Raw genomic sequence first — 20925 nt, 5'->3', positions numbered from 1 at the left:
GAGAAGATAATATGGAATTACTATGCAAACAAAACCCTTCCCTGGCAATCATATCTTTAAATAAATCACTAACAAAATAAAAAAGAATGTCATGCAGATGGAAAATTACACCATTCACTTTACCCAGGATGTGAATTCTGTGGCAGAATTCAGGATTGCAAAGAAAACAATAGATAAATACAATTAGTTATGTAATGTTTGGGAACCTCCTGGAGAGCAGCCAGCCCCCTGGAATAAGGCCAAGCACGACGACATCCCAGGGGAGCCATCGATGGGAGGGAGATCCCAGCACCTGTGATGTGGGGGCCACTGGACCATTTCCAGCCCATGTCTGAACACTGATGTACCAACATTTCCTCCAGATCCACTAAGAGGTCTGGGGTAGATGATGCCGCTCTGAAGCGTGGAAACAGGTCAGTCCAGAAATTTGTAGCATTCTACATTAATCCTAGTGCTGTCTTGAGAATCCTGCGTCCATGCACAAGGGAGAGATCGGGTCAAACTAGGATTCATTCACTCATTCATTCATTTTTTTCTCACTTACCTGCTCATTCATTTAATCAGTATTTACTGAGTGGCTTTATCTTTCAAGTACTAACAGTATAAGACACAAAATTTTTTAAAATGGGTAAAACTATACTGTTTTGCTTAGGAATGAATACATAGGTGATAATACACGAAAACAAGAAAATGACTATCATAAAAGTCAAGGTGATGGCTACCTCCAGGGGAGGTGAGGGAAATATCACCAGGAAAGGACACACACCTCGGGTAAGTGGAAAATGGCACAGTCTTGGGTTGGGCAGCCCACATTCTAAACTGCCTGACCCCTCTACACAAAGAGAAGAGTGACTGTATAGATATGGACTGGAAACATGCTGGTAATAACAGAATGGTGGGATTTTTGCACTTGGGGATACTAATGATTGTGCACTCTTATTACTCTCCCTCCAAGTTTAAAATCACCACCACAGCCATATTCCTGGGAGACCTACAAAGAGGTAAGTAGCACAAGCTATCCTGAAAACTAAGCCCATTTTCTTATTCTTATATACAAATAGACAATCACAGACCAGAAAACACTGGAAGGAGTCCTATGAATGCAAGATACAAGCTACCTGGATTTTTCTGACTAATAAATGTCAGAAATGTATTTCTCTAGGGATCCTTATTTAATAGCTTTAAATGGTGTTTAATATCATTTACTATTCATGTTTGAGGATTGAAATCTTGTTCTTCGACAAAAGGTGATCAATTCTGTATGTTTACCTTTGGAACATTAAAATTTCTATAAGAATAAAATGAAAAAGATGGAAGAAAGTATGTTAAAAAAAATTCCCAGAGCTGAAGTAACATACAAGTAATCAGACTTGGCCCATAGAAAGCTGAGGAGAATGAACTAGAAAAACTCACTCTTGGACATACCTTCACAACATTTCAGATCGCAAATACAGAAAGAAAACCCTAGAAAATATGAGAGAGAAATACCAGGCCACCTATAAAAGAATGAGAACTGAGTGACTTCAAGCTTCTGAATTTTTATAATAAATTTGGCACAAGGTCTTCAAAGTTCTGAGGAGAAATTATTTTGAACCTAAAATTCTATAGTCGGCTGAACTATCAAGTGGGTGCATGCGTGCATGCTAAGCCGCTATAGCCGTGTCCGACTCTTTGCAACCCTATGGACCATAGCCTGCCAGGCTCCTCTGTCCATAGGATTCTCCAGGCAAGAATACTGGAGTGGTTTGCTGCCCTCCTCCAGGGGATCTTCCTGACCCAGGGATTGAACCCGTGTTTCTTAAGTCTCCTGCACTGGCAGACAGGTTCTTTATCTGTAGCGCAACCTGAAAAGCCCATCAAGTGGGTATGGAGGGAGAATAAGACATTTTCTTGCATGCAAGGATCAAAGTTTCCCATCTAGGTACCCCTTCTGAGGAAATTACTTGAGTAAAATGAGAGTCAAAAGATATAATGGAATGCACATGGAAATAAAAAAAAAAAAACAACTCCTGGATATAAACTGTGCAGGAAGTAAATGATCTAAGTTAGAACAGACAGCTGATGGGCTCTGAGGAAATATCTTCAAGGAGAAGAAGAGCATGAACCCTAAATTTAGATACAAATTTTAAAAATGAGGAATTAGAAACCACAGGGGAAAAAATACCAAAAAGTGTATGGACGCGTCAATTCAATTATGAAGTGAGTTAAAATGAGATATAGTTGTGAGAAGGTGGTGGACAGTCAAGAAAGAGAATCTACAAGATTCAGACCTTAGGGACATTCTTTGAGTGACTTAAGGTCAGAACACTCAACCAATAGAGGATAAAATGTAATCCCAGAGTACAGTTTGGCCCCCCAGTGTATAAAATTTATGTAGACAAAACAGACTTGAATGTGGTTATCAACCATGACAACACAAAAGCAGAACAGCTCACAGAAGAGGGAGAATTATAGACAGCTCATGCAAGGATATTGTAGAGCTGATGGACACAAATTTACGGTTTTAAACATGCAAGTAAAGGCTATTTAAGACCATAGATAAACCTCATAAAATAAAATAAATATAATAAAAACAATTGGGTTACCAGGGATTAAGGTGTGGGATAGAACTGTCTGCAGAGGGGGGCATGAGGAAATTTTACTGGGTGGTGGAGATATTCTATGCTTGCTTTTGGTGGTGGCTACATCACTGTTTACATTTGCCATAGTTCACAGAACTGTCTATCCAAAAAAAGTGAATTTTACTGCATGTAAATTATAATCTATTAAGTCCAGGAAGGGGTAGAGAAGATAGAAGTGAACTAAATCTTCATCTTTTATATTGAGGACTCAAAAGTAGTATGTGAAGTTGATAAATCAACAAATAACCATATAAGCAAGAAACAGCTAAAAGTACTTCTTGGAAAGCAGTACTGAAGAAATAAGATTATTATTTAGCTTTATAATCTTACTAAATGTATTTTTACTTATTTATTGATATCAGCTTTTTTTAAATTCTGAAACATTTTTAAAATACATAAAACTCTCCTTAGTGGTACAAAGAACTTCTATATATTCCTTTGCTCCCAATAATCTCCTTTGTAGCAAAAGATCCAACCCAGGCTTACATGTTGCACCCAGATGGCATCATGTTTTGCCCTTCAACTTGGGTTAGTCTGAGGCTTCCTTGTGATTAGACCCAAGTAAGTATTTAATATCACTGAAGAGATGCTGTGTTTCCACTGCATCCTAGCAGGTGCTATATGAGGTTGATTTGCTCTATTACTGCTGGTATTAACTAAGATGACATCTACCATTCCATTCCAATAACAAAGGGCTCATCTTAGGCTTCCTCCTTCCCATATCTCTATTTCCCTTCTCTGAGTGAAAATTACTAGCTCTTGTTATCCTCAATATACTTACTTTTTTGCTTAATTCCTCTATATGTATCCAATCTCCTGAAGCCATCAGGTTGCCACCCTACCAGTACACCCTCTTTGTGGCTCTGGCCACTGCCAGGCTACCTTCCCATCTCACTTGGCATGCATTATTCTGATAAAAACTTAAAAAGGAAAAAAATTAACTATCCAAATACTATAAAAAGAATAAAACATAACATTGTGAGAATTTGTGTCACCTTAATATTCTTACTCTAGGACTTCCCTGTAGCTCAGATAGTAAAGAATCTGCCCGCAATGCAGGAGACCCGGGTTCAATCCCTGAGTCAAGCAGATCCTTTGGAGAAGGATGTGGCAGTCCACCCCAGCATTCTTGCCTGGAGAATCCCATACACAGAGGAGCCTGGAGGGCTACAGTTCATGGGGTCACAAAGAGTCAAATATGACTGAGCAACTAATACTATTATTACTGAGCAAATACTACTGTTACTACTAATATTCTTCAGTTCAGTCACTCAGTCATGTCCAACTCTGTGCGACCCCATAGACAGGCTTCCCTATCCATCACCAACTCCTGGAGTTTCCTCAAACTCAGGTTCAACAAGTTGGTGATGCCATCCAATCAGCTCACCCATGTCATCCCCTTCTCTCCTGTCCTCAATCTTTCCCAGCATCAGGGTCTTTTCAAATGAGTTAGTTCTTTGCATCAGATGGTCAAAGTATTGGAGCTTCAATCTCAGCATCAGTCCTTCCAATGAATATTCAGGACAGATTTCCTTTAGGGTTGACTGGTTTGCTCTCCTTGCAGTCCAAGGGATTCTCAAGAGTCTCCTTCAACACCACAGTTCAAAACCATCAATTCTTCAGTGCTCAGCTTTTGTTATGGTCCAACTCTCACATCCATGCATGACTACTGGAAAAACCACAGCCTTGACCAGACAGACCTTTGTTGGCAAAGAAATGTCTCTGCTTTTGAATATGCTGTCTAGGTTGGTCATAGCTTTTCTTCCAACAAGGAAGCATCTTTTAATTCCATGGCTGCAGTCACCATCTGCAGTGATTTTGGAGCCCCCAAAAATAAAGTTTCTCACTGTTTCCACTGTTTCCCCATCTATTTCCCATGAAGTGATGGGACCAGATGCCATGATCTTATTTTTCTGAATGTTGAGTTTTAAGCCAACTTTTTCACTCTCCTCTTTCACTTTCATCAAGAGGCTCTTTAGTTCCTCTTTGCTTTCTGCCATAAGGGTGGTGTCATCTGCATATCTGAAGTTACTGATATTCTCCTGGCAATCTTGATTCCAGCTTGTGCTTCATCCAGCCCAGCGTTTCTCATGATATACTCTGCATATAAGTTAAATAAGCAAGGTGACAATATACAGCCTTGATGTACTCCTTTCCCAATTTGGACCAATCCGCTATTCCATGTCTGGTTCTAACTGTTGCTTCTTGACCTGCATACAGATTTCTCAGGAGGCAGGAAAGGTGTTCTGGTATTCCCAACTCTTGAAGAATTTTCCAATTTGTTGTGATCCACACAATGAAAGGCTTTAGCAAACCCCATGGACAGAGGAGCTTGGTAGGCTGCAGTTCATGGGGTCGCGAAGTCAGACACGACTGAGCGACTTCACTTTCACTTTTCACTTTCATGCATTGGAGAAGGAAATGGCAACCCACTCCAGTGTTCTTGCCTGGAGAATCCCAGGGACAGGGAAGCCTGGTGGGCTGCCGTCTATGGGGTCACACAGAGTCGGACACGACTGAAGCAACTCAGCAGCAGCAGCAGCAGCAGCAGCAGCATAGTGAAGCAGAAATAGATGTTTTTCTGGAATTCTCTTGCTTTTTCTATGATCCAAATTATTCTTTGATTTATAGAGCAATAAGAATATTAGCTGGAATTCTCTTGCTTGGATCACAGAAAAAGCAAGAGAATTCCAACTAATATGCTTACTGCTCTAAAAATGAAGGGGTAACCTAGATCCGTGCTCTTCCATCTTCACCCAGCACACCACAATTATAAGGTACTTCAAAGTTTGATCTGTTCTAGAAAGAAGTATGAAGTACATAACTTGCCTCTATTATTCTCCTCCTGATATCATATACTGCACATAAACCCCAATATTCTCACATACACAGCACTTTATCACTTTATGCTCTGGGCACTTGGTAACCTGAATTTACCACATGAAGGACATCTTTACCTGAAATGTCACAGTAGATGGTCTGCTGGTAGAGCTTGGCTTCCCGGGGATTAAAGTACACAGTGATTTCAGCTGATGAATTGGGCCAGACGTCGCCTTCCTAAAACCATGAAAGAATCGTTAAAAAACAATATGATGATGGGAAGACCCTGCTTTTAAATGCTGTTAATATAACTCTAGGAAATTTGAAGGAAATATTTTGACAAAAAATAAAAGAAAGCACAGCTTTACCCAATAGATAGGAAATTTCTATTACTTGTCAAGAGGTGTTAAAAGCTGGGAAAAAAAGCTTCAAAGATCATTTCAGTGAGTAAATGGATTTATAATTACTTACTAAAGGAAGCTGGAGTACTTAGGGCATTTTCTAAAGTTTGTAGATTCAACTAACATTCATTGTATGCCAATGTGTGTACAGCATTGGGCTTCAGAGATTAAGAAAGGCAAGGTCTAAGATTGCATGGAGCTCATCTCTTAGAGGGATGATAAAAATGTACACAAATATCTTAAAATATAGTGATAAGTGCTATCTGTTCTTTAGCTACATATCCAGGTACTGCTTTTCACATGCAAAGAAGTATCTAATTCACTTGACGGAGAAACCACATTCCGAACCTTTGAGTGACAGCATGAGGAAATACTCTTATTTTGTGAAAATAGCAATGGTCTGAGGCAGAATCATTCTGCCTCAGAACTCTGGTTCTGATCCTGTGTGATATTATTTCTCATTTTAACTCAAACTACTCAAAAGTCGTAATAAGAAGACTGAGGTTTGAAACTGTAATGCAACATACGACAAAATCAGAATCCCCTTGAGATACCCTTTTGAAAAATATTTTCTACTAACCATGTAACCTCTCAGGGCTGTAAAAGGACATGTTATAGCAGCTGCCTTAAAGGGTTTCCATGATGAGGGATCATGAGGTCAAATGCTTTTGACCCACATTTAGTACACAGTAAGAGCTGTGCAAATAACAGCTTGCTATGATTGATGTTATTCTTTTGCCACTTGGAATGACTAAGATGAAAATATGAGAAAAATTAGGGAAGAGAATGTGTTTTTTTCTATGGTTTTTATAAATAAGGCCAAGTAGAGTATCAGTGATAAGCACCTCCAGAAATGTATAAACAGTCCTACCAACTAAATAAAAAACTAAGGCAGGTGACGATAAATAATCAGGATCCAGTTTCAGACAATCTCACATGCATGTTCTCTTCCCGTTTTGACTTGACATGAACATCATGCTGGAATAAAGAATCAAGCAGACACAAAAGTGGTTTAAAATGCAGATATCAACTAAGAGGGCAAGGAAGAGAAAAGTAGAGTCAATTTGTGTTTGCTTTTGAAGGTAACTGTCTGGTGAGTGTGCTTCTCAGGCTGTATGCCCCTGCTTCAGGAGAATAAAGGGTACAGAGACTCCAAGAAGGAGCAGTGAGGGCTGTGGGGGTCACGTGGGTCCTGGGAGCTCTCACATCCCTTCAACCCACTAGGATGCAGGCTCCATGAGGGTGGGTGCTAGTCTATCTCCAGCACCTAAACCAGAGGTGGCTCATAGTACGTGTTCAACATTTTTATTGAATTGGTTGTATCCATTCAGTTTGCACAATGTGTAGTTATTGGCAGTTGCCTATTCATCTTTGCAACCTATTTCTGCCACTTTCACCTCAACTGGAACCCAAAAGTCATACAGTTTTAGATCTGACAGGGACTTTTGAGATCATGCAGGGAACAGGGAAGTCCTAAGCACTTTCGCTTATTTGGGCATCTCACTGTAGCCCTTTTCCAAACTTGTAACTGGTATCTGCTCTCTTTTGATAGATAGTTAATACCTGGCCCATTTTGATTTGTGGGGATTCTGGTGATACGGGGTGCTGGGAACGTTTGTGGCTAGAATGAGCAGAGAGGCCAAGCAGAAAAGATGTTTCACCCATTCAGTGGTATATCAGTAGGTAGTCCATCTTAGAATGGTTGAAGACCTGGGCTTACTCCTAACCCACAAGACAAATGCATTCCCCTGGAGGGATCAGGCTCTGCTTTGTTTGGAAGTGTAGAATGGATACAGCTAACCTGTTCCCATTCGAACTGCTTGACCACAGAGGCCATCTTGGATCCCTATAAAATCTCTACTGGAAAAGCCTCACCGAAATGGTAGGATATGCCCCAAAAAGGATATGCTAGAAGACAGATAAGCTCAGTACCTGTGGATAAATTCAAGTCTTATGGTTTAGACTGGTCTGAACCACTTTCAAAAACATTATTCAAGCAAGACAATCCAGGGCCCATGTGCACACAAGAAGGGAATACACTTAAGTATTATCCCAGAGGCACTTTTGCACACCCCATCTTCAAAGAAGTCTGATTATCAGACTGTGCTTACTCATTCAGTCATGTCTGACTCTTTGCAACCCCATGGGCTAGAGTCTGCCAGCCTTCTCTGCCCATGGGGATTCTCCAGGCAAGAATATTGGAGTGGGCTGCCTTGCCTTCCTCCAACTGGTGAGTTGGGAAAAGGTGGGACAGACATGCTCCAGAGAGGCTATCAGAATCTCCCAGAGGAAGGAGCAGTAACATCTGGATGTGATCCAGGAGCAGACTGTCTGATATGGATGGCTTGGAGGCTGAGAAAGCTTTCTGCCTGGCGAGGGAAGACCAATACAAGAGAATCTGAGCCCACCGGGTGTTCAGACTGGGCGAATGCGACTGTGGGTACCTTGCTTTCTTATCCTAGGCTGCAGTGGTTTCATTGTGTCTACGACATCTGCTAGTAATTTACAGCTTTTACTGAGCCCCAGGAGATAATTCAAGGACAAATCCTATTCTAAAGCCTCTCCTGGGCATGTAGCAGCTAATGTGCATTAAGAGTGCTGAGGCTATCTGTAAAAACAGACGTCTGGTCATTCAGTTTTCTGTCACAGAGGGATGCTTCTCACACAAGGTCATATCAAGGAGTTAGGAACATGTAGAAGGACACTTTGATTTTTCAGCTGGAATTAAAAGTTAAAGAACTTAATTTTTTTTTTTAACAGCAAAACTCACTACAGCATTTCCTACCAAATCAGAGTGCAAATACCGGAAACAGGTCATTAGCCTAAGATGATCCCATTTTTACTTGTGTATCTTTGATACAGTTCATATTACTTTTCAGACATTTCTGAAGTTAACTACCATGACATCTATGTCATCTCTGAAAAGAACTTTTCTTTCTTTATTGCTCAGTTCTAAAGTTTCGTTCTGACAGCCAAAACATCCAGAATGTTCCCCTCTGGCTCTGACATCAGTATCGTTTCCTCTCAGGCCTGTGAAACCAGCCTCATCACCCAGAACCCCCTGCTGTTCCCCTTTGCCTTCCACAAATGACTCCTTTCCCATCGCTGTCCATTTTCCTGCTCCAAATGAGAGACTGAGAATGTAGAATATAATCTGCAGATGCCCATTATCTCGTTTGTTGAAAATAATTGGCAAAATGGCCTTCAGTTTTACTGTAATGATCTTCCTTCTTGGTCTCAATCTTTTGTTTTCCCCTCAGAACCACCACTACATTTCACTTATCAACCAAGTGACCTGCTAGAAAAAAATCACCTTTGAATTTTCAACTTTAGTTAATTTGCTATGTTTGTGTTTTTGGCCCAAACATTAAATATTTCTGGGAATGGAACTTCTGGGACAAGAACAACCAAGTGTCTTGACAGGGACAGTTTAGAGATGTTTTGAAAGCTATTTATGAACATACAGCCACTGGTTCATGATAAGCAAGTAATATGACCATGAGAAGGCTATCCCATTAAAATGATCTCCTTAAAAAATGATATTGGCAATGATTAAATAGGACCTTTAAAAATTCTCTACGATGTCTCTATGATGACCTACAAGACCTTCTAGAACTTACACCAAGATAAGATGTTCTTTTCATCGTACGGGACTGGAATGCAAAATAGGAAGTCAAGAGATACCTGGAGTTACAGGCAAATTGGAGTACAAAATGAAGCAGGGAAAAGACTAACAGAGTTTTGCCAAGAGAACACGTTGGTCACAGAAAACACCCTCTTCCAACAACAAAAGAGATGACTCTATACATGGACATCAACAGATGGTCAATACCAAAATCAGATTGATTATATTCTTTGCAGCTGAAGAGAGAGAAGCTCTATACAGCCAGCAAAAACAAGACTGGGAGCTGACTGTGGCTCAGATCGTGAGTTCCTTATTGCAAAATTCAGACTTAAATTGAATAAAGTAGGGAAAACCATTAGACCATCCAGGTATGACCTAAATCAAATCCCTTACAATTGTACAGTGGAAGTGACAAATAGATTCAACGGATTAGATCTGGTAGACACAGTGCCTGAAGAACTGTGGACAGAGGTTCATGACATTGTACAGAAGACGAGGAACAAGACCACCCCAAGAAAAAGAAATGCAAAAAGGCAAAATGGTTGTCTGAGGAGGCCTTACAATTAGCTGAGAAAAGAAGAGAAGCCAAAGACAAAGGAGAAAATGAAAGATATACCCATCTGAATGCAGAGTCCAAAGAATGGAAAGGAAAGATAAGAGAGCCTTCGTAGCGATCAGTGAAAAGAGAAAAAGGAAAACAATAGAATGGGAAAGACTAGAGATCCTTCAAGAAAATTAGAGATACCAAGGGAATATGTCATGCAAGTTCAGTTCAGTTCAGTTCACTTAGTCAAGTCTGACTCTTTGCAACCCCATGGACTGCAGCATGCCAGGCTTCCCTGTCCATCACCAACTCTCAGAGTCTGCTCGAACTCATGTTCATCGAGTTGGTGATGCCAACCATATCATCCTCTGTCGTCCCCTTCTCCTCCTGCTTTCAATATTGCCCAGCATCACAGTCTTATCCAATGAGTCAGTTCTTGGCATCAAGTGGTCAAAGTATTGCAGCTTCAACATCAGTCCTTCCAGTGACTATTCGGGACTGATTTCCTTTAGGATGGATTGGTTGGATCTCCTTGTAGTCCGAGGGACTCTCAAAGTCTTCTCCAACACCACAGTTCAAAAGCATCAATTCTTCAGTGCTCTGCTTTTGTTATGGTCCAGCTCTCACATCCATATGTGACTACTAGAAAACCCATAGCTTTGTCGGCAAAGTAATGTCTCTGCTTTCCAATATGCTGTCTAGGTTGGCTATAGCTTTTCTTCCAAGGAGGAAGTGTCCTTTAATTTCATGGCTGCAGTCACCATCTGCAGTGAGTTTGGAGCCCAAGAAAATAAAGTCTGTCACTGTTTCCATTGTTTCCCCATATATTTGCATGAAGTGATTGGGCCGGATGCTATGATCTTAGTTTTTTGAATGTTGAGTTTTAAGCCAGCTTTTTCACTCTCCTCTTAGATGGGCACAATAAAGGACAGGAATGGTATAGACCTAACAGTAGCAGAAGATATTAAGAAGAGGTGGCAAGAATACACAAAAGAACTATACAAAAAAGATCTTCATGACCCAGATAACCAGAATGGTGTGATCCCTCACCTTAGAGCCAGATATCCTGGAATGTGAAGTCAAGTAGCCTTAGGAAGCATCACTATGAACAAAGCTAGTGGAGGTGGTGGAACTCCAGCTGAGCTATTTCAGTTCGTAAAACATGATGCTGCACTCAAGATGCCAGCAAATTTGGAACACTCAGCAGTGGCCACAGGACAGGCAAAAGGTTAGTTTTCATTCCAATCCCAAAGAAAGGCAACGCCAAAGAATGTTCAAAATACTGCACAATTGCACTCATCTCACACACTAGCAGAGTAATGCTCAAAATTCTCTAAGCTAGGCTTCAACAGTACCTGAAGTGAGAATTTCCAGATGTTCAAGCTGGATTTAGAAAGGGCAGAGAAAACAGAGATCATATTGCATTATTGATCATATGCATAATCCGTTGCATTATTGAAAAAGCAAGAGAGTTCCAGAAAAACATCTACTTCTGCTTTATTGACTATGCCAAAGCCTTTGACTGTGTGGATCACAACAAACTGGAAAATTCTTCAAGAGTTGGGAATACCAGAACACTTTACCTGCCTCCTGAGAAATCTGTATGTAGGTCAAGAAACAACAGTTAGAACTAGACATGGAACAGCTGATTGGTTCCAAATTGGGAAAGGTGTACATCAAGGCTGTATATTGTTACCCTGCTTATTTAATTTATATGCAGAGTATATCATGCAAAATCCCAGACTGGATGAAACACAAGTTGGAATCAAGATGGCCAGGAGAAATATCAATGACACCACCCTTATGGCAGAAAGCAAAGAGGAACTAAAAAGCCTCTTGATGAAAGTGAAAGAGGAGAGTGAAAAAGCTGGCTTAAAACTTAACATTATTAAACTAAGATCATGGCATCTGGTCCTATCACTTCATGGCAAATAGATGGGGAAACAATTGAAACCATGACGGACTTTATTTTTGGGGGCTCCAAAATCACTGCAGATGGTGATTGCAGCCATGAAATTAAAAGACACTTGCTCCTTGGAAGAAAAGCTATAACCAACCTAGACAGCATATTGAAAAGCAGAGATATTATTCTGCTAACAAAGGTCCATCTCTTCAAAGCTATCTTTTTCCCAGTAGTCATGTATGGATATGAGAGCTGGACAATAAAGAAAGCTGAGCGCCAAAGAATTGATGCTTTTGAACTGTGGTGTTGGAGAAGATTCTTGAGAGTCCCTTGGAGACTCCTTGGAACAAGGAGATCAAACTAGCCAATCCTAAAGGAAATCAGTCCTGAATATTCATTGGAAGGATTGATGCTAAAGCTGCAATACTTTGGCCATATGATGCCAAGAACTGACTCATTGGAAAAGACCCTGATGCTGGGCAATATCGACAGCAGGAGGAGAAGGGGATGACAGAGGATGAGATGATTGGATGACATCACCTACTTGACGGGCATGAGTTTGAGCAGACTCTGGGAGTTGGTGATGGACAGGGAAGCCTGGTGTGCTGCAGTCCATGGGTTCACAAAGAGTTGGACATGACTGAGTGACTGAACTGACTTAAAAATCCTCTACTGAACATCTTTAGATAAAAATAAATTCTTTAAAATCACCTTTTCCCCTCCTATTACCCATCTCTTTCCTTCCTTCTTTCCAATGAAGAATTATTTCTTCAAAAATTTTGAAAATCAAAGCCAAAAGTACAAGAATGGGCTGTAACTCACTCCAGTATTCCTCCCTGGAAAATCCCATGGACAGATGAGCCTGGTGTACTGTAGTGCATAGGGTTGCAAAGAGTTGGACATCACTGAGCAACTGAGCTTACATACATACATACATGGATACATTGTTTTATCTGGAAAGTAGTTTACAATATGACTCTGCCTATATTTATCATAAAATAGCTGCATTTTAATTCTCAACTTACATTTAGAAAAATAATCCAAACACTTGCCCACTCAAATGTTACACTTTCCAATCATACTCTCTAATCTGGCAAGAGATTAGACACAACATAAGAATGAGTTGTATTTAACTTCAAACCATTATATTTGCTATTAAGTGAGAGCTCATGTTCCCAGTACTGTGTTAAGTGCCGATGTACCCTATCTATCAGTCTTTACAACCTTGTGAAGTAGTATTATCCCCATTTTAAACATGTGAAAACCAAGGCAAGGAGAAGTTAAGTATCTCACCTAAGGCTGCATCAACAGTTAAGTGGCAGAGCTGGGATTCTGTAGTACTTTTTTCTTTAATTTCCTGAACCCTGCTGCAATCATAACAAAACGTGAGGCCTCTGCTTTTAAAAACTGCCAGGAGAAATTTTAAAACACTACAACCAACAATCAGGCTTAATTGAAGCCAGTGGGACCTGGTGTTCGTCCAGTGGACATAGTAGGACATGCTGCATACTCAAACATTCAGGTACTTTGGAAGGTGACTCGCAGGAGGTTCCTATGAATGACACAGTCAACATTAGCATGGTGCAGCTCTTGAGAAACGCGCTGGAGGATCTTCACCAAGCTGTCCTGGTTGGGTCAGGCTACAGCCAGTTCCGAACAAGGTTACTGAATAATGACTCCAAGAGCAGCTATAATGTGCCATGAATTTCATAAGGTTCTACCAAAATGGAAATATTCTTTTGGTAGAATGGTTTCTGCTATCTTATCATATTTAAGAAAAATTTAAAGAATTTCTCTTGGGAAATAAAAATATCCCCTTAAAGTCAAATTTCTATTAGACAATAAGAGAAAAAATAGAAGCACTGATCAGCAGCTATAATCCACAATGACCTTCTTAGAACCTTCCAGATCAATAGAAGTTTCTCTTTATTGTCACCTGGGGCAAACATTAATAGAAGTGTCTCAAAGAGAAATAAGAAAAAATAGAAGCTAAAAACTAAAGGCAAACTATTCTAATTATCATTGAAAGAAAAGACTGAATTGGCACATGGCATGCAAAGAGATTTTTCTCTTTCAGTATATCTCCTAGGAGAGGAAACTGTGAATTTAGGCAAGTTTTGATTCTGACCAGAAAAGTTTTTAAGACAAGGTTTTAAGATCTGGCTATCCTGGGGAGATGTCCCTGGAGGTCCAATGATTAAGACTTTACCTTCCAACACAGGGGGTGTGGGGTCCATCCCTGGTCAAGGACCTAGGATCCCACATGCCTTGTAGCCAAAAAACCAGAACATAAAACAAACAATATTGTGAGAAATTCAATAAAGACTTTAAAAAATGGTCCACCACATCTTAAAAAAAAAAAAAACCTTAAAAAAAAAAGATTTGGCCATCTCTCAGAGAATGTTTCACAAAAGATCTCTCTTGGGTGAGATACTCCAATCCATGTACAGCAAAAACTCCAGTGGGATTTTGTGGAGCTGAGGTAGCTGTGGGTGATGTTCCTGCATTCCTCTGGAAAGACCCAGACCTGTGTCACTTTCAACAAAGAAGGGTCTTAATTTATTTAACAAGCCAAGAGGAACCTTGATGGTTCTAAGACTTCCCTAAGACTTTCTACCTCCACTGGTTCTCATATACAACAGTGAATATACCAGCACAAATGGAAAAGATTTAGCTGAGCACAAAGATCTGAGAAGGATGAACAATAATAAAGGGAGGGTGAAGAATGGGAAAACCACGCTGATGGAAGAGCCATGACTTGTCAAGGACAGTTTGTTCTCAGCACATCCCTGTCCTCTTTTCTCCTTTCCGGTGTCCATTTCCAAGATGTCAGCGCCCACATGTTTGCAATGTGACTCACGACTAATGGTACAAGAAGTGGAAGGGGTTTGCAGTAAAAAGCTCGATCCTTCCTCTTTGCTAGCCATCTGGGCTCCCACCCAATCTAGTTCTGCTGAGCTCACATGCTATGCCAATTCGAGAAAAATAAAGTAAACTAAATTTGAGCTGTGCTTTCAAAGCCTGAATTGCTGAATCCCCTGTTTTCTGCAGGCTTAGGTGACGACAAAGCATGGTTTACTGTTTCTTACATGGTAATAAAGAAATTATCAAGTTTCTCTCCCTTTAAAAGACTTAGTTAAATTAAGCTGAAGCTTCCTAGGAATACTGGATGAAGTCTGCTTTGATGGAAGACACTTGCTAAAAGAAGCAGAAGTGTTTTCCCTGATGTCAGTCAGTCAATCAGTTAGAGCCAGTTTGGGCAAATATCTTTAAATTCTCAGACATTTCTTTTTGAGAAAATATCTAGTGTTCAACATTCAGAAAATGGCTGCATTTTAAAAGTGTGACCTGAGCTAGCAGGACCAGAGTCCAGAAGCAAGGCTACCACACCTATGCTGTGATTTCTCAGAGGACTCCTAGACGCCCATGGAAATCCAAAGCTTAATTCTCTCTTTTTGCCCTGTAATATTCTTCTGCCTCTCAATCCTCAGAATTGTGTTTTTTTGTCTTTAAATCTCTCTCACTCAGGGTACTCAAGAGACATAAGCAAAGGAAATTAGAGAATAAGACTGTCAAAATTCTGTACAGCTAGAGTCCATCTAGTAAAATAGAATATTACATTTCTGAAAGTAGTCCATTTCACTTGTTTTTCTGGAAGGCACAAAACTTGCATAATAGACTCAATTTTGTGATTCTTTCCCAAAGGGAAAAGAAACCTGTGTGGATGCAGGTGACTTGAAGAATGATCAGTATTCTATAGAACCTAGTGCCTTCCCTAGGTAAGGAATAAAGGGAAATTTTAGGTTAAGTACATTAGTATTTAGAGATCTTATCAAAAGAACTGGCATGAGGAACTTGATGTAAATAGCAGTAATACACAACATGTTTTAATGACTAGAACAACAATTTTTGTTACTATTAGAATATCAGTGATTACTATTAGAATATCAATAAATTACAAACTAAGTTGAAAAAAATCCCTTCCATCCAGTTTTCATGTATTTGCCCAAAACTGCCTACTTCTTGTGTTTTTGCCCATACCCTTCTTCCACCAATGAACATGTCTGGGGTCTCTCAAAAGACAAACTTCCACTTCTACACTCTGTGACCACACCAGATCCAAAGATGCCCAGGCATAACTCCCCAGGATTCTGCCAACAGACCCTACAGCAATGATATTCAATGAGCATGATGAGCAGAAAATGAATTGAGACAGTGGAACCAACCAGTTGTCAAGTGGTGAAAAGGTTATAGAGTAAGAACCTGTAGTTCCAGAGTTCTGGATCATTCTTACAGCACTGAGTCAAACTACTTCTCAAGATCATATAAACAAAATGTGATTTAAATTCAAACCCTCACCACCTTTTGACAATTTATGGACAATGATTGATCTCTTAATCTTGAATCTGCTTGCTTTAAATTGAAAGAGCCTCTAAAATAGGAACAATGTTCCCATAAAACACTCAATATGCAAGGAACACAATAAGGGCTAAACTAACCTCTATTTTAGCTGATGCATTTAAAGAACCAGATATATAGACAAAGGTCTGAGAAAATAGGCATATCATTTCTTACTTATTTTCAGACCCTAAAGTACCTTTTTTTTTTCTTTTTGGTTTTTAAACTTATTTTTTAAGTTTACCTCATTTGAAGAAAATATCCTTCCTTAGTGGACAAAGAGACTGAAGGACCTAACAGAAAGCAAGGTAGTCTCTAAACCCCTACATCAATCTTTAATTTTATTTTTTGAACAGGCCATCAATTAGAGACTGACTGTTAGATCAGTAGGTGACACTGATTGGTTTTAATAATCTCTGCTTCTATTGTGAACTCAGATCATATCAAGAAACTAATTAAAAAGAATCACATCCTAATAAAGAAAACTAATCACTGATGCATAGCTCAACTGTCAGAAATTAAATAGTGGCCATTTGGCACAACTGATCTTATACATGAGCAATATTCAGAAGATCCTTCAGCAGAAAATGGTGATGGGCAAGGCATAATAGGGTAGAAAGACATGCAGGATGACCTGATGAGTTCTCAGTCAGTTGATTCTCCTCTTGGCCTTCCTTCTCTGTGAATTAACAGCCTCTCCCCTCTTTGCAGGGCCTCTAAAGGTGAGCACCTGGGGGCTATCTTAGGCCTGCTGCAAATTTCTTTCTGTGCTGTTCTTATTTTGGAATTTCCATCTGCTCTTCATCCCTTCTGTGAAGACCTCCAAAGGATACTCACAAAGCTTGCCTCCAGACCTGATTCCTATCCCACAAATTAAGTACTGTATTTTCAAAATTATTTGGACATCTAGTGTCATCTCAAATTCAGCCTGTTCAGAACCAAATTCATCATCATAAATTGATTTCCATTTGTTCATTTGTTCCTTCATCCACCCATTAATTGGTACTGTGCTATGCATGGGGTACAGATAAGGATAAGGCACTTCTTGATTTTAAGGAGCTCAGAGTCTGTCAGACCAGAGACTCATAACCTACTAGCCAAAAAGGATCAACATGCCCTACCCAAATATCCTTATCCGGTATACGAGGCAACTGATGCCACAGGAGATGAAATGGCTTGCTTAAGGTCACATTTGCTATTGGCAAAGCTAGGAGTAGAACCCAGGACTTCTGGTTGCCAGTTCCTATTAAAGTCATAATCCTCCCAGTCACTCTAGTTCAGATCTGAGAAGACATGTGATTCTTCACCATGTCTCACCCTCAATGGCCAGTCTACCAAAAAGCACTTTGGTGTCTTTCTTTGGAGCATCTCTCACATCTGCCATTTCCATTGCTTTCCGACTGTCACCCGGCTGTTTCAGGTCAGCATCACCCTCACACAGCACACCTTCCACTTGTCAGCAGATGTTCAGTTTCCTGACCTTCCCTGCGTTAGTGAATTCCCCCTGCCTGACCTGCACTACCCATCCCACCTCTGCGCATCCTCCTCCAACTTGATCCACAAGCGGATGCTAAGATAATCTTTCTGAAACACCCTGAACACACCCTGTGCCTGATCCAAAACTGAACTGAGTCTCAGAAACCCTCAGTACCACTTACCAAACTAGGATCCATAGAACACTGACTCCAGTACAGATTTTGTGGGGAAAGGGGTCTCTGGTCATGGGGAAATACTGTTTGCACTTTGCCCTTTGAGAGTCACAGTCTCTTGAACCAGTATTTCCCAAAATTATTTGACTGTGAAATTCCCTTTTTGCAGGGAACATACACTGCCACCTGTCAGACCCAATGTTTACAGAAACACACTGTAGGAGACAGTCGGCCGTAGCATAACAGGTTGCCAGGGCAGCCCAGACATGCCAACTCTCCTTCTCAGTCTCAGTTTTTATATTCTCCATGACCACCAGCTCCAGACAAACTGATCGTTTCATTGCTATTTAATATGCTGTGAACCTAACACTTTCTCTTTTGTTTTCATAACTTTACCAATTGGAAACATTCTTCTTCCTTTCTTAAATTTTACCCTTCCTCCAACATTCAGGTCAGATCTCATCTCTTCTATAAATCTTTTACCAGCTCCCTCATAGAATTCATTTACCTGTAATCATAAAACCAAAATCTCAACGGTGCAAAATACTCATAGCTCACATCTGAGTCAAGAAGCTAATGTTATAAAATTTTCCCATCAAATAACTTCAAAAGTAATTTACAAGGTAAGATTGCATTACACTCACAAGAACTGTATTTCTATAAAACTATCAGGGTCTCTAAGTAGGAAAAAAGGAAATTTAATATCAATAAATAATTCACTATAACAGATACTGAGTTCTGCTCTTCCTACCAGAAAAACACTAAGGAAGACATTAGGAAAAATTTATGACTTCATTTTTCAATTTGCAAAAATTATCAAGAATCAGCTAATAAATACTCTCATGAGAAGAAAACCTAAATACTGTACAGAAAAGATAAAATCATTACAGATGCTATAAGCATCATTTATATACTAAGCAAATATTGTCCCCTTCCTGGAGATTTTTTTCATACAACATAAACAAAATTAGTCTCATTTATTTAAAAGATATCATATCTGTGTATCACTATCTTACAAAGTGGTTTCCTTCCTAATAGTAAAAATATGCCTTGTGCCCAATTCAGTTCCTATTTTAGAATTCAAAAATAATCATATTAAATGCCACATATTAACACATTTAACATCTGCAATGAGAAGCTTTTGGTTTTGTGCATGAAGAAAAGAAAATCTGAGGTTAAGCCTAGTCTTTTTACTTCTGAATTTAATATGTACAAGCCTTACCTGTGGGCCTCCCACCTCCTTTCAACTACCAATCTTTGCCATCCCAGAGTCACCCATTCCCAGAAGGCTATGAGAAAAGGACAGCAGTCATCAGCCTGGATTCTCTGTACCAGCTGGGAAAAGTCCTGGACTGCCCACACTCTGGGCCTTGCCAGCCATGTCTAAGATTGCCCTGCCTGATTGCTCCTCCCTGCCTCTGTCCCACTCAGCAACTTACATGCTTGGGATTTGTAATGCCTTCTTGAGCTTCTCACATCTCTGGGTATGGCTTACTTTTACAGGTACATGTCCTGTCCTTCCAAGACTATATTTTCACCTTGACTTAACCTCTTTCTGGTCTAACTCATTATATCTGAAGATCCCTTGGCTCAGTTGAACCCTAGATGGTCTTCTGACATGAGAGAAGATTCAGCCTCAATCCACATCTCCAACCTTATTTTCCTACATGAACCCTTTACTTCAAGCAAACTGAACCATTAATGGAGCTCTAAACGAACCACGCCTTGAATGAAACCCCAATTTTGTTTTCCAAAAGTTCCATTCTGCAAGATCCAACTCAAGGCTCTGCTCTCAAAAAGCCTACTCTAACTTTGTAGCCTATGATAATCACCTCAGCCTCTGAATTAGTGTTCTGACAATCTTTACCAGTGATTCACATAGCCAATTCTACTAAATACTAAAGGGTATCTCCAAGGGGAAGGCTCCCTCTTAGCGATTTATAATGCTCATTATCATATGAAAGACTTTTAGCCATCTAACAGCAAAATAAACCTTTCAAACAATATGGAACCCAGTGTTTCTCAAACTTACTTAGCCATGGAATCCCTTTTCTATGTTATATCTTGTAATCATAATTTCGAGGTACAGATAAAAGGAAGACTGCTATATATAAGTCAGTGGCGTTTCTCAGAAATGACTTTTCATTCTAATGTGTCCTTGTGCCCAACAGGTCTGAATGGTAACAATCCAGCCGCTCTAACTAGTTGTGGGCTTTCTTAACTCCTATTATTGTCTTTATCCTCACATCACTCTATGCTTGCTAAGTTTAAAATAACATATAGTGCCTAGCACATATAGAAGATGCTGGTTATTCATTTTGAGGCAGTAGGGCAGAGTGGTCAGGAGTTTGTTCTGTGATATAAAAGCAGAAAACATATTAACAGACATAAAGGGAGGAATTTACAATAATATAATAATAGTAGTGGACCTCAGCATCTCACTTACATCAGTGGACCAATCATCCAGACAGAAAATCAATAAAGAAACTCTGACCTTAAAGGACATATCAGACTAGCTGTACTTCATAGATATCTACAGGACGATCCATTCAAAAGCAGCACAATATACATTCTTTTCAAGTACACAGGCAACATTCTCCAGAACAGATCACATGCTAAGTCACAAAACAAGTCTAAACAAATTTAAGAGATGGAAATTATATCAAGCATCATGTCCAACTGCAACAGTATAAAAGTAGAAATAATTACAGGAAGAAAAATGGATCAAACACAAACACATGGAGACTAAACATGCTACTAAAAATCAATGGGTCATTGAAGAAATCCAAAAAGAAAGCATCAAAATACACCAAAATAAGTGACAATTAAAACACAGCTTTCCAAAATCTGTGGGATACAGCAAAAGCAGTTCTAAGAGAGATGTTTACAGCAATACAATAGAGTACCTCAAGAAACAAGAAAAATTTCAAATAAACAATATAACATTACCTAAATGAATTAGAA

General features: G+C 39.7%; 1 protein-coding gene across 1 annotated transcript in view; it reads right to left on the bottom strand.

Annotated features, from left to right (window-relative positions):
• The window catches only part of HYDIN (HYDIN axonemal central pair apparatus protein), a 347975-nt gene that overhangs the window by 230275 nt on the left and 96775 nt on the right, over positions 1 to 20925 (bottom strand). The window contains 1 exon segment of the mRNA XM_069548980.1: positions 5579 to 5678. Coding sequence (XP_069405081.1) covers positions 5579 to 5678 — 100 coding nt within the window.

This window comes from Ovis canadensis, chromosome 14, assembly GCF_042477335.2.
Source record: "Ovis canadensis isolate MfBH-ARS-UI-01 breed Bighorn chromosome 14, ARS-UI_OviCan_v2, whole genome shotgun sequence".
Classification (NCBI taxonomy): Eukaryota; Metazoa; Chordata; class Mammalia; order Artiodactyla; family Bovidae; genus Ovis; species Ovis canadensis.
Note: the sequence above shows the minus strand (reverse complement) of the source record. Positions and strands in the feature narration are given on the sequence as shown.